The sequence below is a fragment of the Mus caroli genome, unplaced genomic scaffold (assembly GCF_978045245.1).
Source record: "Mus caroli unplaced genomic scaffold, Mus_caroli_1 scaffold_10, whole genome shotgun sequence".
NCBI classification, from domain to species: Eukaryota; Metazoa; Chordata; class Mammalia; order Rodentia; family Muridae; genus Mus; species Mus caroli.
Genome location: NW_028227265.1, coordinates 120827517 through 120850664, shown reverse-complemented (window position 1 = coordinate 120850664; position 23148 = coordinate 120827517). Strand labels below are relative to the sequence as shown.

Below are 23148 nucleotides of genomic sequence, written 5' to 3'. Positions count from 1 at the left end.
ATTTCCTGCATGGATGTCAGGGCTTTAATCAAACTTTATTTGTAACACATGCACAACTTGTCTTTCGAGATGGGCATAAAAGGATCCAGGAGCAGAAGTCTCTGGGTAATTGTGACTTGGGAAATAACAAAAGGAAGGAAATCATAATACACAACAGAAAAAGAAAGAAAATCAAAAGAAAAAATGAAAAGGAAAGGAAAATACTTTGAAGGCGCTTTTTCCATAGGAAAAAAATATTTTATTTTTTTTAAGAACAAATTCATTTTGAAACAGACGTGGAATGTGGCTGCTCGGATCTCATTTCTGGGGCTTAACTGTCATGTGGAACTAAAGCAGATTAAAAAAACCTATGACAGGCTATTAAAATAAAACAAAGAAAAAAATATTTATAACTCAAGCATAATACTGTGTTACTTACAAATTGGACAACGAAATTAAATAAATATTCATGGTACATAATTACGGCACAAATATGCAGCAATTTGGCAACCTTTTATACCTTTTTTTTCCTCATTACAGTGCAAAGGGGATGACACTGCCGTTAAACAAGCTGTAGCTAAATACATTGCAAAATTCAGATTTTATACAAAACATCTTGCTTAGACTTTATAAAAAACCAACATTGCTCTATGTACACAATCTGGGTAAGAAAAGCCATTACTGTCTTGTTTTCATGTGTATTTTTATTAAAAAGGTGAATAAGGCTACTGTAACACCCGAATCCATAGACGGTAAGATCTGAACCTATTTACAGCGTCTTCACTTAAAACACGATGGTGCAAGCTCCGAAGTCCGGCGACTAGGGATGATAGATAATACAAGCAAGGCATTTACAGTAACTTTCCAAAGCTGAACCAACTCCAAATAAGGGGACAGTTGGTAGATTGTCATTTTCTGCACCAGACACAAAACAGACGCACAGGACACTTCTCAATGGGTTGCAGGTAACTCAACTCTTCATCAATTCATCCGATTCTTCACAGTTTAGCATAGAACCAAAACGTAGCCAACCGATGACACAGACACTTGATTTCATTAAAATCAGACGGTGGTTTCCCATGTCTCCCTCCTCATCCCTCTCCCCTCCCTAGAATTAACTTTTGATGGCTTACAAGAAAATCTTGTATGAATGCGCAGGAGAGGTTAGGGTGATGGAAAGAATTACATATGTACTGCGGTTGATTGCCATGGCAACCCTCCACAGAAATATGATATAGATATATATAATATATACTGGAGATATATATTATACATATATGTACACACACGTACCACACACCCACTCATACACACACACACACACGTCGAACCAACATCATTTTCAGGTTTGGGAAGTAGGGAATAATTTCTGTGACAACTCATTTTTGCAGGTACTCACTGGAGGTCTGAGAACCTTCAAATGCTGTCATTACAATTTTTTTTTCCTCCCAATTCAGAAAGCAAAATGTTACCATAGTAACAGGACTCTGTTAAAGATGTCTATTTTGCATAGCACTTAAAAAAAAAAAAAAAGGAAGGCTTCCTGTTATTCTCTGGAAGGGCAGGGATAGGGGTAGGAGAGGAGGAGGGACCCACAGCTAAACTGGAACCCCCTCAGTGTGACCTGCTAAATTCTAGAGAACACTTCAGCCCATAAGGCAAGGGAAAACCCAACACAGAAAATAAAGGCCAGCGCATTTTATCATTGTCTAACCTGGGGCAGGGTCACATCAATTTCCTCGTGTTTGGGGGGCTGGCATTCCTAGGCTATGGTTCTGCGAGATTTCCACAGGACCGTGTTATTTTTGCCATTTGCTCTCATTATGGATACTTTTCTTGTTATTGGTACGTTTGGGGGAGTAGCTATCCAATCTTTCACTTTTTAAAGCACTAAGCGCTGGGATCACTTTAATCACCGCCACCGCCACCACCACCACCACCACCAACGAACTCCACGTCTTCTGGTGTGTATTGTGTGTAATCTTAAAATATATATTAGTAAAAATCTTTCATTTTATATCCCTTGTGTTCTATACACCTATTATAAATACGTCCTATCTTCGCCTTCCCTTCCGCAGCATAACTTACTTCCATCTTAAGGACTCTTAAGAGGTGGGCCATGTGTGCTTTGCTTTGACATGGAGCCCGGGTACAGCCTTGGAGCCCGGACAGCACGGCCATAAACCAAAAACCAACGTGTAAGGCTCAATCAGGGAGAGGGAAGGGGCACTTATGGGGACCGGGGAATCTGACCTACCTTTCTAATGAGAATTCTCCAATAACCTCAGTGGTGATGGACTTACAGCCTGTTTGACCTTTGGCTTTTCAACTTCTAGGTCAGATTTGGCTCTCTGCTCTTCTCCTAAATGCTTTCCCTGTGTTTTTAATAAAAACGTGGTAATATAGCAGCTGAGTCTGCTTAAAACATCTCCCAAAGCAGACGGACTCTCCCACAGCTTCGCGGCTGCGCTTTTTATTTCCAGTACCTCTGCAGTCCTGCCCCAGCACTTCACTGGAGGCCTGCCCTGTCCCTCTGTGCTCTAGCTGGTCCTTTCACAACAATGGCCCCTTTGTTCCCCCGCAGGAGAGGGACTTTTGATTCCCTGCTGCATAGCTGTGTGGTAGTGAAGGCTCCCCACCACTCACCAGTCAGTCACCTCCCACCTGTCTCTGTCCTCTCAGAAAAACCAAAGACTATCTACTATTTCCTTCCTGGGTCCCTACTATGCTCCAGGGGCAGCAAGCAGCCTTGACCTGCCATGGCAGCCAGCACCTCCTCCCTCTCCGACACATCTGAGCTTCCCGGCTGACCCAGCCACCAGGCAAGCTGGGTTCTTCTGTACCTAATAATACCCATCTAATTTGATCTTGGTGTAAAGGGTGGAGCTGGGACTCTGTGGTGAGTGTCCCATAATGATGCAGGACGTGGAGTGAGGGGTCTAGGGAGTTTGCTGCAGAGCCCTGGCAAGAGAAGGAGTGAGTGAGTGAGTGAGGACTAAACACTAGAGATCTTTGAAAACCTTACTGAACCCGAGGTCCAAGTGATAAGTCCAGTGTGCACGGCAGGAAACGTGGAGGCAGGGGCCGGCCTGGTGCGCAACCTTCTCCTAAGATGCTGCTGCGCCATCCATAGCCTACCGTGTCCTCCCCGGGCTCTGCAGAGGCCTGAGTGGCTGGGTGCATGGCTTGGAGGTCCGCGTGGGGCCGCGGCAGTCCAAGTGGGGATCTCCTAGCAGTCTTCCAGCTTCCGGGGAGGGTCTGTGGTCCCCAGGGTCGGAAAAGCTACAGACTACAAAACTGTCCAGATCCAGGCTCTTCCAGGAGGCATCCTGCCCCCGCAGCCAGGCTCAGGCAGTCCCTGCGTGCCCAAGAACAAGGTGCAAGTTCCCTTGGGAGGCGCAGGTCTCAGGCCTCAGACCTTGTAGTAAATGTTGGCAGGACTCTGTGGGGGCATCTCCTGCACGATGTACACCGGGTGCCCATAGTCCCCGCTGACCTTCTCGTAGTGTGGGCAGAAGACGCTGTCTGCAGTCCTTAGCGGTATGATAACGTCACTGGGCTCCGAGCCATTGTTGTTGCCACCTCGCTTGGGAGTGGCCAGTGTGCTGAGAGACAGCGTGGTCGTGTGCTGTGGAGAGTGTTTGCGGTGTCTCCTGCGGTACTTGAGCAGCAGCACCACCAAAGTGATGATGATGACGATGAAGATGATGCATCCTGATGCAATCCCTGCGAATAAGGCCACTTCGGAACCCAGGAGATTGTTCCCGGAATGCCCCGCGCTGCTGCCATCGGTGCTAGAACCTGCACAGGAGCAAGAAGAGCCAGTTACCAGAGTCCTGGGTGTGCCCTGTTTCTTGCAGAACCCCCGAAATGTAATAATTAAGCATGTCCAACGCTCAACCCTCAGAGCGAACTTGACAGACAGGGCAAAGGAACCTCAAGGTCCAATGCTCCTGCAGTCCCCAACTGCTTCCTTGTCTGTGTCACGGGCAGCAGAATGGCGAGACAGCCAGCAAGCCCTGGGCCGTCCTAGCCTCTGTACTTCCCGGTGATGCACCAGGCTCGGCTGGAAGAAAGGCACACGCCGCTACTGCAGAGCACAGTGCAGCCTTGGCCTGGCCTGCTCTTCCCTCATGCTGGAAACTGGGTGTTATATGTCTGTCTTCAAACGCCCGCCTTCCACAGAGAGCCCTGCCTACCAGCAGCGATGCGCCAGAAAGGAAGGAGTGATGGGACCCGGGAAAAGCTTCAACTCGTAACTCGGTTGTATTATTTGATTTACACTTAAAATATATTTGGAAGGCAGCAGACGCTCTGGCACCGAACAGACTGCTAACCCAAATGTTAGCACTAAAGAATTGCCTGGCACCATTATACTATCCATTTATCAATTTGTCACAAGAATTTGACACATCTTGTCATTGAAAGTTAGAGAGGGAAAAAAAAAAACCTTCCTTTCTTGACTCTTGGAAAGAGACAGAATATTACCATGAATCCAAATTCCCATCACCTCTATCCAGCACATAGATCCCTAGTACAAAAGTGCTGGTGTGTGTGTGTGTGTGTGTGTGTGTGTGTAGAATCCTCAGCGCGCTGGCTACTCCGTATAACGACATCAGCACACGGAAGCAGGGCTGTTGAGAAAATGAGCCGACTTTTACAGAGCATGCTGTCCTTTGGTTAGTAGGCCCTATAATATTTTATTTTTTATACACAGAATGTGAAAAACATTAAGAACAGTCACCTGGAAGTTATGACATTAAGCAGCATTTTCTAAAATTCAGAAAAGGATAGTTGAGGCTGTTTGTGGATTAGATGTAATTAGACAGGGATTAGGGCACAAATTATATATACATTAAATCAGCTTTGGGATGGTGTCAGCAGTGAGCAGGAGACGGCATCAGCCAATGAAAACCCGTCTGGTGGAGCATCACTGGTAACTGACAGTTCTGGTGAGCTCTGTTACTGTAACTGTAAGACTTTGATGGGAATAAATTAGTCTGTTTTATTGGCCAAGTTAATACCGGCTCACTGAGCGCAACGCACAGGCACCACGGCTGAGGTGAATCCCACCAGTGCAGACGTGCTCTGAGGATTCTCCAACTCTCAAGGAGTCCCACAATGCCCCCCACAGACCCACAAACATATACACCACACCACTGTACCTGGATTTGGCTTCACAAACGGACTTGTTGTTGAACTTCTCCCATTTGTACCAGCCTCTAGCTCTGGACGTCTTGTTGGATCGTGATTCCTGGTTGATCCAGCAGAACTTGCATCTATATGAAGAACAAGTGATTAATCATGGCACAGACATCTGACTATAGCTAGCTTCAGAGCTGCACACATATCTCAAGAGGCACGAATAGCAACGAACATAAGACTCTTTATGCAAAACACTGTGAAATACAAGAATATAATCTTCCTTTTTAATCATAACAGTTATCCTAGTTATGTTGGAGGTTTAGATTGGGAGGCCATCTGTGGAAACTATAGGGATTCTTGCATTTGGCAGTCAAAGCATTGCAGATGACATTTCAATTTAACTGAGCAAGTTGATTGACTACTATACCGGTTTCTAATTAGAAGAATAATTCTTTCTTTCTGCACAATAGGTTATTCTACACGAAAACATGGTTCTTTGGTTGTCCAGATTCGGAAATGAAACAAAGCTGCAGAACCACTGTTTGCATACTGGAGACTTTGATTTTTCACAGAGGTGTTCTGCATTGTAAAGAGAACCATGCATATCTGTGGTAACACAGAGACACTCTGTCTTGCTGACCTGAACTTTTAGAGAGATATCCAATAAGAAAAGCTGGGTATTTCACCTTGGGGGACACTGCCAGTGGTTCAAAGTGCAGAGAAGGGTCTGCCTTCAAAACTAAAAAGAGGGGTGACAGTGAGCGTCACCTGGTGCCACACTAGCTGGGGACACACCAGGTCACAGTGGCTTCACAAAGAAGCAGATGATCTTTACCTTGTCCAACTTTCATGAGGATCTTCATGGCTCTTGTCTGGCACACCCCTCCCTCCTGGTTATCCAGGCCCTCCAAAGACCCATTTGATGTAGCTGATTAAAAATAAAATGGACAAAACAAAAAAATAAAGAAAAATCAGGAAATCAATAGGCAAGATTACATGAACATGAAATGTCTGAAACCAATTTGAAAAATAAGAATTCACTCTTTGTCACAAGTTCTCTGAATGTATGGGATGCTGAAAGCCAAAAAGAAACAGAAACAGAAACAAAGAGAAATGGATCCTGGAAACATTGCTGCACGTATGCTACCTGCTTCTAAATGGGCTTAAACATTCCCTTTCCCATGCACACCTGATTTAGTATTCCTCGACAGGTAAAAGGGACAGCATCCTCCAAATGCCTATGGACTGAGAGGGGTCCAAAGCAGAAAGCACAAAGGAGCGAACCCGGTAATTTCAAAACTCGGCAATCATCTCCCAACACCTGCTTCCTCCACTCCAGACTTCCTGCTTCAAGAACAATTAACTTGATGCTCTGCTTGTCAATCGTCCAAGTTCTGCAAACACTGGCAGGGAAGCCTTCTCATACCCCCTTGCTCTTTTCTCCAGCCTGAAATGTACTGAAGAAGCATCCTAGAACTCAGGTCTTCTGAGTCTGCCTTCTCACTCTGTAAATGCCAGCAAGCACGTGTTATCAGCAACCCCCATGAGCCTTTTCAGCAAGGCTTTCTGCTGGAGAAAACACTAGCTGGACAGAAGGTTAGCATACTCCCTTCCCCATCTGGGCCCCATGACAATTCGGCTACAACCAGGTGGGGGAACCACCTTATCCCACATTCGCCAAATGGATCCTCTTTCCACTTAACAATGAGGGGCCAGAGGAAAGACATCCCTTCTACCAACGTGTCTTTCTGTCTTTTAAAGCAGCCATGTTCTATCTCCACACATAGCTGTTTGTCCTTAGGCGGGTAAAATCTCTAAATGGCTTTGAAACTAAAGCTGTAAAGAGATGGGCTGTCAATCCGTGTAATGAGGAGCAGGCTTTCAATTACAGTCCAAGTCTGAGTAGGAAGAGAGGGTGGAATGCGCTGGACACTGCTTCCCCTTGAGTTCAAGGGGCAAGGAACAGAAGTGTTTCATATACACGCCTGTAACTTCAATCACCTTCCACTTTGGCTATCAAAGTCCTGTCTACAAACAGGACACTCGGAAGAGAATGAAAACCGGACAGGTGTGCTCACAACTCCTCTTGATTTGGCTGCTTTGGTTTTCCAAGCATATTATCATCATCACCAAACACTTCTAAATGCCTCTGGCGCAAAAGTTTGCACTCACTGGGTAACTGATAAAAAGTACACACAAATTTTCTTCTGTGTTCTAGGATTATCAACTTCTATGCTCATATTTTCCCTAAAAGCAAAGGATGCCCCTTCTGCGTATAAATATCTTGTGCTTAACTGAGAGTGTGCCTAAGTCAGCTCTCGTAATCTCATCTCCTTTGCTGTTGCTGACACTTAAGTTTTCCCTGGGAAAATACCTAATAGTTGCCATAAAAACTTGGTTGGGGAGTTGCAGTAAGCTACACAGTATCTATCCACTCACAGACTGGAGAAAACGTTTGCCAGATAAGTCAAAATAACGTCTAGAGAGACTGCTTCTCAACATCTTTCTATAAAGGGCCTTTGTTGGGATTGTTACACTCTTCCTCCTCTTTCTCTTTCCCTACTGCAAAAACAGTGGCTCAGCCTCAGAGCCTCTCTCCTAAGGCTTCACAGTGTGTGTGTGTGTGTGTGTGTGTGTGTGGCTCCTTTGAGTGCTGTTTCTAGAGTGATCTAGGGCACTGATGACTCTTCAATTACTGATTAGAGTTCTCTCACCCCATTTCTTGGGAGTCAGGCTAAGTCTCCGTAGAAACAAAAGTAGAAAAACGATCTGGTTCCTTAAGTCACCTGTCCAATGTCTAGTTCGCTTAATTTGAGGAGAATGGCAAGTTTTAGACTCACAAATGCATAAGGTGCTTCATGCTAAAGTGCATCCTATTGAAAGTTAAATAAACAACTTTTCTTTTCTTGCTAAATGTCTCAATACCCATCTGACAAAGGACAGTAATAACTAAAAGCTGAGCAGGGGGAGGGAGGAGTACAGGGGCAGGGAGGACTACAGGGGGCAGGGAGGACTACAGGGACAGGGAGGACTACAAGCAGTCAAGGAGGATAGGAATGGGGTGTGGGGTGTGTTGGGGGGAGGGGAGGTGTGGCTGTCTTCAGACACAACAGAAGAAGGTGTCAGATCTCATTCCGGATGGTTGTGAGCCACCATGTGGTAGCTGGGATTTGAACTCAGGACCTTTGGAAGAGCAGTCAGTGCTTTTACCTGCTAAGCCATCTCACCAACCCCAAATAAACTTTTTTAAATTTGCAGGTCAGTGCCTCTTCTAAATCAGAGCTGAATTCTCCAGGTTTATGCCCGAAAGAAAGATGGAGCAAACCACCTCCCAGTTGTAAAGATCTCTAAAGAAATTCAAATCAAATTTCAACGAGTGCTTTAGCACCTAGAGACCACAGAACCCTGGGAGCTCTGGAGAGAGGGTGTAAAAAAAATGGAACCAATTTACAGCTTTAAAAGCTGAACCCTTTTCCCCCTTGACTAACAAAAAGGAAAAAAGACAAAAGAGAAAAAGAAATGGAGGTGGGGGAGGGGTGGTATGTCATTATTGGGGCTGGGGGAGGGTCGACCCTTTTAAGCTAACTTGGGACTTGTGAAAGTCAGAAGTGGAGCCTGGGAAAAAATGATCAACTGTTGTTAAAAATGAGTGAACTGTATGGTACCGTTTCATATGCCTCCACAAAAGGTAATGGTCATGGGAAGTGTGAGGTCTAATCGGATGTCAACTTGATTGGATCAGGAACTCGTTTGTGTGTCAGACAAAGATCACTGAGGTGGTCAGATCTTTCCTACACTCGTGTGAGTTTCATCCTTCAGGTGGCATGGGACTGACTGCTTGTATCCCCAAAAACTGCAAGCCATAACGAGCCCTTCCTCCTTTAAGCTGCAACAGAAGTTTGTCCCTGCAACAGATATGCAACTAATATGGCTAGGACTGCCATCTGACAACTTGTCACCGAAAAAAATCCATTTTCAGATGTTCCTACCAACAGAAATCTTTAGGAGTGTAACACAGCAATAAAAGCCTTATATGAGATATAAGCCTTAGATCTGATCTAAGTGTAATTTTCTACATGTCCTCAAAAGTTAGAATAATTCTAAGTCTAGTGGACCTGCCCCTACTGGAACAATGGCCCTGTGCTCTGTCTTGATTGTGCCTGCTTCCTGGCCATGAGTTACTGAAACACATCACAGGGTGCTGGTGTCCCTATCTCCCCCTGCCCTCATCAACCTGGAACCCAGAAGCTTTAAAAGGCTCAGCACTGACTTTGAAGCATAACAAGAGAATTGCTAATACTTGGGAAATAAAATCTGTTTCCATTTCATTAGATAGTTTTACAACTATTTATAGCTTTCATTTGAATGTCCCTGGGAATTTTTAACTTAAAGAGTAAAAATAAACGTTACTTCATTATGCTTAGTTTTCCTTTGTATCAATCCACCAGCATTATCTAATGTGGCCACAATCATTGTATTACCAAATGGAGAAAATTGCATTTAATCACCGAGACAGGAAAAATAACATTGTTATACCTAAGCTTTTATTTAGTGCCCAGACATTCTTCTCCCCTGGCCTAGTTAGGAGGAAAATAGACTTTATTAGATTAAAAATTATTTGAAAACTTTATCCTGTTGGGAGGTGGGCTTAATAAAGATACTGGGAGCCGGGCGCGGTGGCGCACGCCTTTAATCCCACCACTTGGGAGGCAGAGGCAGGCAGGTCTCGAGTTCGAGGCCAGCCTGGTCTGGTCTACAAAGTGAGTTCCAGGACAGCCAGGGCTACACAGAGAAACCCTGTCTGGAAAAAAACAAAACAAAACAAACAAACAAACAAAAAAACAAAAGGAAAACTAATGAAGACACGTGGGCATTTGATAGCCGTCTTTTAAAAGCTCCTGCTTCTTGGGTCTAACTCGGAGCACCACTACCCTTTCCTGTCTCTCTGGACAGAGCAAAGGTCACTGCTCAGCAGAAAAGCACCTGAACCGGCTGTGGTATCCACGTCTGCAGTCCTAGCCATTGGAGCTTAAGACATGAGGAATGAGGGCTCGAGGACAGTGCAGGAAGCATAAGAAGGCTCAGTCTCAAAACACAACAAACCAACTGTACAGAGTTTGAGATGCCTGAGTTTCCAGTTATCTGCAGATCTTTTGGGCAGTGACACTGGCTCTACGAGCTCACAGAGTGCTAGAGCTGGTAAATAGACCACATAGACAGAAGATGCCTGAGTCTTGGACCATCCCCACAAAGATGGGTACTACATTTCAATGTGCCTTTGTGTGGATGCATCTGCTCTGCTTCAAAGCCAAGCTACAGCTGCTGGCTGTACTGTGTCCAGTAGAGAAGAGTAGGACCCTCAAGTGGAGGGTGAAATAGCCCACACGTGGGCCTTGTTCCCAAAGAGACAGTGTATGATTCAGGACAATCTCATCAAAGGTCACATCTTTGGGCCCTGTGGTCACACTATGGAGGACTGGTCACACTAGTTCAAGTGGCCATGTGGGACTTGTAGATTGGCAGACATTTGAAAGTAAATATGTCAACAAACCAAAGCAAGCTCACCAAGGAGACACATGATAATCATGCAATCAGGAAAACCACAGAAGCTGTGTCCTTACCCAGGACTGACCTTGCGGAGTGTCTTTGATTAGCTAACAGTCAGCACTTTATAAGAATCTCTGTCAACACCAATCTGAACCGCCCTTGCCAGCTCATTCTATACCACACACTGGCCATGCTAACGCCACACCCTTCCCCCAAGTTCAGCACAGGCATCTGAGAAAACCCTAGCAGGGGCTTAACTGGCAAACAGAAAAAGCATCATCCGGAGAGACACATGACTTTAATGTCACCCCAACACACAGAACCAGACTGCCCTGTCCTCCCACCAGGGCCGCATCTCTGAGTGCCAACAAAATAAAACAAAAAGCATGAGACATATAAGTTTAGAAACAAAAACGCTGGTCAAGATGCAGTTATTTAATGTCAACGTACAAGCTGGGGAGCTAAGATCTTCCTACTTAGTCCAGTATCAGTTTAAATTCCAAAAAAAGTACAATACAGATTCAGAGTATATACCACAGAGACAGGATTCAGTCTCTAGAGCCCAAGTTAATGTGTTTTCATGGCTCAGTTAGCAAGGTCATTCTCTGAGATAACTGACACAGAAGGAGAAAAAGTCCTCAACACAGAAATAATAATGTCCAGGAAAAGCCAAAAATCAATGCCTGTTTTTAAAAAGGACAATGAATGAGACAATGTCTGAAACAAACATCAGTTCAAAGCACTGGGAAGAAGAGGAAATTCTTCTCTCTCTCTCTCTCTCTCTCTCTCTCTCTCTCTCTCTCTCTCTCTCTCTCTCTCTCTCTCTCTCTTCCTAAACTATGTTTTCCATTGTGCCTGCTGAGGGAAAGAGTGGAATGCATCTCCTTGATTTCCAAAGAGATAACAGGAATCTGGCTAAACAGCAGGCGTTCAGCCTTCCTTGTCTTAGAGTATCTCACCCCATAATACCAAGCTTGCCTTGTCCTTGAGCAAAAAGCATCATAGCCCAGTCCCTCAAAGCGTCCGGGGAAGAAACAAGAACATAAATGTCCCATGAAGAAACAAGAACACAAAGCAAGACATTCTCAAAGAGAAACATTCATTCAACAAAACACAAAACATGCACACAACAAGAACATTCATTCAGCAAAGCACAAAACACACAACACATACACAACAAGAAAGCACCCAGCGTGGCTCTTTGCTGGGTTCCTTGCTGGGCTCCCACTCCCATTTGATGAACTTTCTTTGCAGGTAGGAGACTGTCCAGGCTTAGGTACCATAAAGCAGCAGGGATGGAGGACTTGTGTTTCTCATCTAAGGCAACATGGGCTCACCTCCCAGGAAGAATTGCTCCCATTAAAGCTGTGTCACTGTTACTGCCTTTCACAATCGCCAAGCAGCCATTCACATGTGGAGATTAACCAGCCCAGTAGCTTCCACATAACACAATCTCTTGGCTTGTGCACTAGGCAAAATGACTTTGGAAAAGCCAATCTAAAAAAATATAAACTTAGATATCCCCCTCTTCTCGTCCAGCTTTAAGGAATGACAGAAGCTGTGAATGAAGTGCAAATAGATAGGTTTTCTTCTGTGTGTTTCAAGGGCTGTCTTAATTTTATTTTCTGAGCTTAAGCACCCCATATGAACTACGATGGGATGGTTCATTGACACTTTAGAAACAGAAGTCTTTAAAAATGTACCCACTTGGACATGTCTTCTAGCAAGCTGTTCTTATATGGGAGAACAGCTGCAGTATCTAATTATGAGAGCCATAGCTGAAACTAAGATTTAGCATGGGTTACTCCTAAAACCTTTCAACCACGGAAAACTATACGAAGATTAAGTATGTGCTTATCCTAGATGAGTCAGTTACCTTTGAAAAGCAGTCCTCAAAAGAGAGCGGCTCACAAAAGAGGGGAACAGGAATATGTGGCAGACACGTGTGCTCGTGGGACACATGTCTATATAGTATGTGTGAGAATGTGTGTGCACGCCCACATGTGCACACGTGTGTGAGTACATCAGGAAAACGGGTTAAGGACCAGGTATGGTGGTGTGCACGCCTCTAATCCCAGCACTTGGGAGGCAGAAAGAGTTGGATCTTGGTGAATTAGCCTGGTCTACATAGGGACTTTTAGGCTAGAGTGTGCAATGGGCTGAGAAAGAAGTCTCAATGCTCAGTACCTTCCAGATTGTGGAATCTTTTGGAATTTTGGACATTTGTACAGAGTTGTCTGTACCAAAAGTTTTGGAGTTTGTTTGGACTTTGAGTTTCAGGTCAGGGCTGTTCAGCCTGTACCCTCTTGGCTCAGGCCAGGACCCTGACGCTATCCTGAGAAAAGTGAAAGCAAGGCCGACCATAAACTACCCCTGGTCCTGGTTTAACTCAAGAGATGCTTCAGCATGGAAAATCACTTAGGAAGCTGTGCATTCTCCCTCAAAATATTGCCCCCACTAATTCAGTCTCTTGATTTTTTTTTTTTTTTTGAATTCTGTTGAAAAAAAAAATGCTGCTTTCTAGTATAAAATTTTACTGCTAACTCTGTGGTGACTTGCACAGGCAAGGACTCCTCATTAGGCAAAAATTAATAATAATAATAATAATTTAAAAAAATACGCCGGGCGTGGTGGCGCATGCCTTTAATCCCAGCACTCGGGAGGCAGAGGCAGGCGCATTTCTGAGTTCGAGGCCAGCCTGGTCTACAAAGTGAGTTCCAGGACAGCCAGGGATACACAGAGAAACCCTGTCTCAAAAAACCAAAATAATAATAATAATAATAATAATGTCATTTAGAAAGTACTCTTCTTATTTTACATATTCTAGGGTGTTTGTTATTGCTACCATCCAGAGACAGTAATTAGAATGAGGATAGTCTAACCTATAATAAAGTAACAGTTACCTCCACAGGGGAGTCACCATTGACCTGAATTAAAACTACTAGAGAATTGTGTTTTAAAAATAGGTTGCCAGATGACCATTTCAATAGTAATGGCTAAAGTCACATTAAAAAAAAAGATACAATAGTTCTAAAGATAAGACATAATTCTCTATTGTCCATTAACTTAAAACCCCAGATTTTTAAAACGCAAACTTCCTGTTCAAGACAGTGATAACATCTCAGGAAAATGCCCTGAATCATGAGCCGCATGCAGCTGAGTGGATTATTTGTAGCGCACAACTCATTCTCTCCTCTCTGGTTCTTTCTCTTTTAACATTCTTGATTTTTTAAACTATCTTTGTGGCAACACAGAAATATCTAGCTAGGAACCGAGTTAGCGTGAAATGTCCATGGTCAGTGGGGCTAGGGAAGGACATCCTACAATCCTCTCACTCGCCCGACTGTCACTAATTGCAGGCAATGATATTAATGACCCAGTCATTACAGAAGGAGCAGCAGTGGAGTAGAAAACATCCATCCGAGGAGAGCTCATGGCTAGGTGGGAGCAGCTTCTGTAGCGGTTGACCTAATGCCTGCTGACGGCTTCGGATGGGACTCTTCAGGAGAGGCAGCAGTACTCTTGTGGCCTCACGGTCTAGATGGTCATGACATTATTTGCTTTGACCATTGAGAGGCCAGCAGTAACCATGATAAAGTGCCCCTGTTTAAATCTGTCCTCTGTGTGAGCCTTTCTCATGCATGCAGGACACCTCTTCTCTATTCAAAGAATCAGGGGCAGATTCTCAGACATTTCTTCCAATGAAAGAATTAACTTCGGTCCATGGTTTAATAGAAGGAAGAGGAAAGCTAGATTCATTCACTAAAGCAAAGTGACTTTTAAGCAAAGTTAGCATTCAGCAACACATAATCTGGTTTCTCTATATGAGATCGATTATGTTCTTGCCCAAGACTGGGCTGATCTATCAGTCCATTTTGCTATCCACCTACTCATCCACACATGTACCCACTGTCCACCTATCTTCCCAACCGACATCCACCATCCATATATCCAACAGGCTACATATCTACCATCCATATATCCACCAATCGACTCGATCACCATCTACCATACACACACACACACACACACACACAGCATTTGCACTTAGCCAAGGAAACTTAATAACTCTTAATGTCTCTGTTCCTATATTGAACTAACTTGATTTTAATTACATTATTATTTAGCAACTTCTGTTGATGAGCTCAAAGTACTTGCTAATGCCATAAAATCAATCTAGTATAACCTTAATGGGGGAAAAAAAGCCAAAAAGATTTTAAATCTATTAATAGATTTAAAAATAGAAGAATTTGAAGTGCGAACAAGGGCGATTCTCCCACCTTTCTATCCTGTAGGTGTAGGTCTTATGTTGCTCAGTTAGTTTTCAACTCCTGGACTTGGTCTTTGGGGTAGTGAGGACTAGGCACCTGCCATAGCACCCAGCTTACCTATACTCTTGTAGGTTTTCTTAGTTCAACTCAGGATGTATGACTGAGTTAGTTATATGTTATATAATATATGATAGGGCATCACTACCAACATATGTTTGATAGAAGAGGAGTTATTGCAGGAGCTTAACACAGTTGTACATGTATTGTGCCTGTCTCTTGTCTTTTCCCTCTCTATGTATGTGTAAGCATGCATGCATGCTCCAATGTGTCTGAGCCCTGCCCTGTCATGCATGTGCTTTGCGTGACTGGACACCATCATCACTATTATTTTCTATGCATACTTTCTTTGCTAACCCTACACATATATCATGTACATCTGCATGTTCGCATTACGGTGCACACATGGCCCGGGAGTCTTTCAATGGAGACCTAAGGGTTTGAAGGCCCCATATTGGGTTTGGCCCTGATGCTTCATGGCATGTAAAGTGTTCTAAGCCATGAACACTGTTTGGGTTTCTTCACAGCAGTGAAAAATTTCTATCTCTTATGCTGTTAGACTTGAAAGTGAGGCAGGCATGAAGGTCACAGCACTCCCCCAAGGATCAAACACATCCAGACTCAGAGTTAGCACTTTAGGAATAAATTTGAGCCTCTTAAGAACTATATAAATCAGTTTTTCTCAAAGTAATCTTTTTTTTTTCCCTCCAAAATGTCTGTCTATGCCTCTTGGCTATTTTTTTAAGTGTTTTATTTTGCTTGAAAATTTTATCTTCATGATGAATATTTAAGGGCTGTTAAGAAAGAAACGTGTCCTCTTTTATGCACTGGGTCTCTAGCATTGTTCAATTATTTATAAATCTATGTGAACCGTTAACAAGCTATAAATACAAGGGTAGAGATATAAAGATGGGTTTTATGAAATAATAAAGACAGTTTTATTCTGAATAATTCCTGAAAAACTTCTTGGCTATGTGAAGTCCTTTATTTCTCATCTTACTTATTTTGTATTCACGGTGTTTATTCTTCCTCAATTTTTGCTCCTCATGCTGGGGTCAGTCGTTACTTTCAGAGCAGGGGATGGTAATGGCAGGCCTATATCTGTCCGGTTTACATGAGTGTGTGTTCCCTGTTTCCCAGGAGATCCCAATGGCTGTGAACAGAATCCTACCCAGGGCAGCCTCATCCTCTGATCCTCTGCACCACCCAGGCTAGCATTCGGGTGGCCATGACTCTGCTAGACTTGGGAGTCCCCAGTATCTTGGTGCATTCTCAAGATAGGCAGATGCAAAACTGACCTTTCTTTAGACTAAATTCAACATGGACCCTCCAGATCCTCGGGAGAGGCTTCCTACAGATGGAACCCACAGGGCTGCCCTGGCACGATGACTGATATTTCCTGTGTCCTAGGGAAGCAGAGCACGTGAGAGTCTGATGAACTGGAAAGTAAGAGCCCCAACTGTAGGTGTATCAACACTCCTCCCTGTCTGAGCCTTCAGGGTCTGTAAAAGAACTGGCTGTCAAGGTCAGGCGATTCTGGAAGAAACCACACATATGTGTGTGCTTCTTGGTCAACAGGAACAAAAGGGCTTTAGTGACAGTCAAAGAAGACAGAGTGGGAATTGCTAATGAGTAGAGATGCCCAGAGTGACTGAGGCTGCTCAACACTCTGTGGTTTTGCATATGCCCAGACTACAAACGAAGGATGCTTTCTATACCCATCCTTCCCAGGCAACCCCTCTTGCCATGAAGCCCACTTTTGCATTCAGCCTCCAGCCTTTTACTGCCTCTCAGTTCCACTGTTAACTTGTTCTTGGTTGGTAGCCACACATGGACACTAGCCACCTGGCATATTTGTCCTCATGGGAAGTGTTTTTACCCCATGAGCAAGTGTGCTCATGACGATTTTAAGGAAGAGAAGACATATTGGCACATAAAGCCCAGGGTGGCCGGACTTGGACTCACAGCGCCTGGGTCAACTGTGTTTCTAAGCGTGGCATGTACTCTTCTGCTGCTCCTTCTATAGTAACGGCCTCTGGGGAAGTTCCATTACAAGAAGAAGAGCTACGGAGGAAACTGGGAATGTGCTTAAATGCCTCCACTCAGCAACTGGGTGCAATGACATTATCAAACACAAATTTTCGCCCCAAAGCCAGGAGACAGGAAGACAGGATGTAGTTTCTGTGTTACTAAAGCTCTCCAGTATCCACTGGACATCTCCCATACATAAATAACCCGCTGAAGGAGCATGGCTGCTGGACACCTCCCATACATAAGTAACCCACTGAATAAACTCCATAATCTGTTCATGGCTGCTTTGTGCTCTTACATGTTCTAAAAGCTATCTTTACGACAAGGGGCATCTGAAAGCTGCTCTGGGATTTAGTAATTTTCTAAAGAGACAGTTCAGGACACTCAGTGAATTAGTGCAACTCCCCACAGTCCTCACCAAAACGAGCAAATCAAAGCCAGAAAAAGAAGATATGCAACATACACTCCACCAAAATAAGGAGCAAACTATTATATTGGCTCTTTAATATTGTTATTTGCTTTTACTTGTGCAAATATTTCTCTTTATTTTGTGATTTTTTTCCCACCTCGGAAGTGGAATGTACACTTAAAAACATTCCAACAGTGTCTGTGGAGCCTCCCAGTTTTGCACTCTCTCAGTAAAGAGGCCTAAGAAATGGAGGATTCCCCCAGACTTGATGGCTCAGAAAGGCAGGGTGGATATGGAGAGCTGACTTCAATAAGGCACTCAGTGACTTCAGTGACAGTGAGTCAGAAATAGTGACTTCTAGATGATGCTAAGAGACTGTGATCTGCCTATAGGTATATAATAAAACAACATTCAAACCTCATAGGACCAAAGGTAAGGAGCAGTCTGAGGTCAGTCCATAGCCCTGCGGTGGCTCCTGCATCCCTGAAGTCAGTGTGGGTCACTAGCTTCCACCTTCACTCATGTACAATCTATGTACAACCTGTAAGTCTCAGACTGGGCCCCAGCCCAGAGCACCTGCCTCAGGGCTTCAGGGCCAACAGAAGGAGCTTGCTGTCTCAGCTCGCTAGCTCTAAAGAAGCTTGGACAGTTTCTCTATGAAAACTTAGTGCTGAAGGCTGGGTACTCAGAGAGTAGAGATGCCTTCCCACTAAAGACCGGACAGCTCGTTTAAAATAATATATCCAACCATGAATGTCTATGACGGGCGGATAATATCAGGAGATACAGTTACTTCATAAACAATTAAGTGAAAGACATGATAAAAATATAAGTACAGGTTATATAAATCCAAGCTCTGTTTTTTAGGCCATTAAGGATCTGAATGTAATGAAGAGCAGGGGCATTTTCAGACTGTGCGGTCCTAACATCCCCATCTTAGGATCGCATATGATTAGAAGAGTTTATTATGTAAATAAAGCCCAAGGCTGATTACTGAACTAGGTCGCTTGAGAAGTCAATTCTAAACACGAAGGACCTCCATGTGTGTCACTTCGCCACTTGTCAAAGCACACAATTGTGTGCAGGAAGGTTAATGAGGAGGCCTAGCGTTCCATCATGTCACTTCTTAAGGGGACCCAGTGGAGAGATGGTGGGTATAGAATACATTCCCATTACATACTTGTGCTGATTATAAAACCCAAAGATGCAGTGAGTGACTTTAAGTTGGGTAACACTACAAGTCAAATGAAAAATCCTTATTAAAAAACTGGGACCAGACCCTGTCAGCTGTAACTGGGAAGTATTAGTGAGCAGGCAGATGGTCTGTAGGTCTGACCATCACAGAGGGACAATAGTGATAAAAGAATGTTCTAGAGAAGGAAATAGAAGTCACTTCCGTCAAACTCAGGTAACAAACATGAGGCTCTGCACTTGTGCGAGACAGCCCAATACCAGCAGAGCCGTGTGTACTTCCCCACGGGGGTGTACCAAGCACCCCTGCAACCACAGCTGATTTTACAATGGAAACCACCATAGGATGCTCCTGACATTGTCTGGGCTCAAAGTGCCAACCAGCTGGATGCTAAGACTTAAGAGTCAGAAACTCAAATACTGACATTATTTCCTATCTCCAAGTAAATCATTCGCTTGCAGTATTAAAAATAACTTGTGAATCTGAGCTTTTCCTGTTGTGCTACCCAGCACTCTTTATGAACGTACTGCTGTAAAGACTATTGCCTGTACATACTTTCCTCCTGGAGAAAAAAAAAGAATGTGACTATGTGTGTGTGTGTGTGTGTGTGTGTGTGTGTGTGTGTGTGTATGTGCGTGCATCCTGTACACATCTGTTTGATAGGAAAATTGGTGAGTTTCTCAAGTCCCTAGGCTGTTTTGGTACTATTTTAAAATTTGATCTTATCATTTCCCTCCTTTCAAGGGAACTTGTACAGCAATGGGCGCTCTACGGTGTGGGTGAGAAACTGGCTTCTACATGTTGCTAAGTATTTGAATCTCTTCTGCCTGTGACGTAGGGGAAGCCTTTCAACTTTGCTGCAAGCAGCACTGGGCTTCCTGGAAAAGTCCTGAGCCACTCACAGGCCTGGGAATACCTTGTTAGAAGAAACATTCCCACAGTGCTTTATTGCTTGCAACAGGACAGCCAAATGTTTTTAAAGATGGTTTCTAGCTATTGAACATACAGAGGAATCTTGTGTGTAGAGCAGGATGGCTTTCCGGTTGAGCTCATCTTGCTACAGCCTCTTGAATTACAAGCTACCCCATGCTTGGACGTGGAAAACCCTAACTCTAAGGACAGTTCTGAGGGCCAGTGTAGTGAGAAGCATATTAAAAACCCGTTAATGTGGCCTAATGAGCTCTCTAAAAACAAACAAACAAACAAAACCAATAGGTGCCAGTGTTGGGCAGACTGCTATTTTAACTAAAAATTAAACTGTATGTGCAAGTCTAAACGTCCTGCACATCGAGAAAGAGCAGTTATGACAGGCCCATGAACACTATGATGCACTAAGAGATGCTGGTAAACCACTCATTTAGCTGCATTTTATGTGTGTATATTATTTCAAATGGAAGGTTAAACCTTGAATGTTTACCAAGTTCCCACTTGCCCTAGGTAGGAAGCTAGGATTTTTCAACACCATCATTCGGAATGTGGAAGCCCTTGGGGTCCCTTTGGCAGCATGCAGCTTCAGGGTTGGGCATTCCCCATCTTGAGTAGTGCCGATTTCTTAAGGCCTTTCTTTCTCCACTCACTTGGAGCAGGGAAGATTCAAAGATTCTGAAAGGGACAGTTTCATTCTCTATAAAAGTCATGCTGGATCATGGCAGCCATTAAAAGTCTTCAGTAACGTGTGTGTGTGTTTCCAAAAGTTTAGCTTCCATTTCTTTTACCTTGTAACTACCTTATATCTTCAAAGATGGCCCTATTATCTTACCACCCCATCTGCCTCGTTTCATACCAGAATGCTTTTATTTTCACTTGATGGTAATTATTCCATTAAATATCTAACTTACTACTTCCTCCTTTTTCTCTTTTTGTTGCTCTTAGAAATGTATTCTCTATGTATCCTGTATCGTGTTAGTTTCAAAAATTGTTTCTTAGTCTATGTGGCATTTCATTTGAAGCAACAACAAACAAGATAATGACTGCCTGTGACCACCTTTGCTTTAATCTCTAATCATACCAAGGAGCACTAGATGAATATACACTGAACTGCTGCTTCTGCAATGTAAAGAGCAGATCATAACAGGAGAGAGGCAGACTTCCAATCTAATGATAATGGTAAGGTATCCAACCTGGGGCCCACTGCACCTCAAGGAACCGAAGGCCGAGGAAAGAGCAAAGAGTGTAACTCCAGGGCTATGGCTATAGCTCAGGGGTCAAGTACTTGCCAGCATGCATAGGGAGTATCATCCTAAACAACACAATTTAAAACAACGAAAAGCCCACAAAGAAGAGTCCCAGACCCCAAACAACTGAACCAGAACCCACTGTCTCTGTGTACCAGACTCCACTCAACCAAGATCACCCACACTGGGAACAAGCCTGCTTAGTGCTAGCTGCAACGTACGCACAGTAGGCATGTGTCGCCATGGCACAGCTCACAAATGCACTCCAGGTATATCTCCATTGATATCTATCCTCTATTCCTGAAATAATGCCACAGTGTTATGATAGACACGGGGTATCATTCAGGCAGCACACCCACGCCTTACTCCTTTTCATCAGGACTCAATGTGACCACTTCTGCATGACTGCTGGCGCTTCTCTGAAAACCCCATGCTTCCAAGCTCTGAGCTCTGCCGTCTGGACTGATACAAACTGTCCCACTATTACACTATTGCTCTCTCGAGTCCTGGCTCTGAAACACAGTTCTTAGAACCGAATGCACAGTAATGAATGAGTGGATGGATGGATGGACAGATGGATGGATGGCGAGAAAAAGCATTACACAGATTTACCTATCAAAACCTCACCCAAGGTCCTTAAAGATGGTTTTGTTAGTGGGGATGCTGAGTCCCTTCATGTAATTTACTTATTTTAACACTGTAAGAATCCTGGCAGGTTCACCCCTGCTGAGTAGTTATATTTAATTAATGCTGTTACTACAGGGTCCCAAATTTCAATTATTTAAAAGAAAAATAAATGAAAAAAAGCTTCTCAACAAATTATTTACCATGGTAATTTAAGGGAAACAGAAATGAATACAAACCTACTTAGCTTATCCTAATTTCTACAAAATAAAGAGAGAGAACTATACTTACATATAATGTAGTAATCTTTGTTCTTCTGAAATTCTAGACCCCAGAGGTTAGGGCTGAATTCTTGAAACTTGATGGTGAATTTCACATCTTGGTCTGGTCTGGCACAGTTGAGCAGTGGGGTATTCTCCTTCTTAATTGTGCATCTGTCTGCTTGGTCTTTATCAACCATATAAACTTTATAATATTCATACTGGCCAACAGTTTTAGAGTCCACTTTGGGGCAAATAATATCCAATTTGTCTCCTATCTGTGGGTATAGTACCAGGCCTTGTCCAGGTAGAAATCTAAAAAGCATAAAAGAAAAGCCACTGAGTTGATAAAAGTGAACATCTTCATCAGTCATCAAAGAGCCAGGTGTTACCAATCACCTCAACCAAGACAGCTCAGCACTGTGCTCTGAGTCACCAAAGGTGTCTTCCTGGGACAAAGAGCCTTCCTGGGTCTCTTAGGATTAACCCCCCAAACAAAAGGGTGGACTCTTCTTCCTCTGGGGCATTAGGGCCTTCTGTTCTCACCCTGCCCTTGTAATATTCCAATATTCTTTTGTGCAACTTTACAACAACTCTTCCCCTGGTGGGGAGTCAGACCTTCCCACCTGTTTGTTATTTTTTAACCATTGGCAGCTCGGTTTATTGGGCATGCCAGAGAGATCCCATCAATTCCAGGAACAGAGCATGCACGGAGCCTTTGTTGTCCTGGTAGTTTCCATGCGCTGTTGATGTTAATTAACAGACAAGTTTCATCAAGAATGTTTCAAATTACTTATCATAATTAGTCAGTCACTGATCAAACAATGGGTTTTTTATTACACAGAACAAAAGAAATGTCTTACAAACCCATAAAAGATAACCAGAAATAATTAGTGTCGTATTGATTCAGCTGCAAGATGAAGAGCCCTCTGCTTGTGAGGACAACAAGTACCCTCCTTGCTCTACAAATCTTCCCTTTTCCCCTCCCTTGAGATGTATTTGCTCCAATTAATTCTTCGAAGCAAATCCTTAGAACTAAGACGACGGATACAAAATCCCTTGGATGTTCCCAGCTAAAAGCTCTCCTCCTTTCCTCTCTTGCTGGCCATGCTGCTGAAAGATCTTCCCTAATGGGGAGTCTCTCTGAGCCGCTGAAACAAGAGCTTCCTAATGAACATCCTTCTGCAAGTGCTAACACTAACAACACACTCAGAGAGAGCCGCCAAGCCTGCAGGCTCATTAAAATATTAAAGCTCCGGAACAAAGCAGAGCCTCCCAGAGCTCCCAGCCTGGGCTCTGGCATTATTTAGCCAGAGAGGCCCACCAGCCATGATGACCCTTGGGGCCAGGATGAAGCAACAGATGAGAAAAGGATGATGGGGCTCCCAAAGTTCAAATCCACACCAACTAAGGTGATTTATGTAACCAGCCACGGTTCTCAGCCAGTGTATTACAAGGT

At 43.8% G+C, this 23148-nt stretch overlaps 1 protein-coding gene across 1 annotated transcript in view; it reads right to left on the bottom strand.

Moving 5' to 3' along the window:
* Positions 1-220: 220 nt before the first annotated feature.
* Positions 221-23148, bottom strand: part of Efnb2 (ephrin B2) — a 43917-nt gene continuing 20989 nt past the window's right edge. The window contains exons 2-5 of the mRNA XM_021169680.3: positions 21721-22004; positions 5960-6052; positions 5145-5258; positions 221-3780 (exon numbers count right to left, since the gene is read on the bottom strand). Coding sequence (XP_021025339.1) covers positions 3392-3780; positions 5145-5258; positions 5960-6052; positions 21721-22004 — 880 coding nt within the window. The 3' untranslated portion in view covers positions 221-3391. The remainder of the gene's footprint in view (positions 3781-5144; positions 5259-5959; positions 6053-21720; positions 22005-23148) is intronic.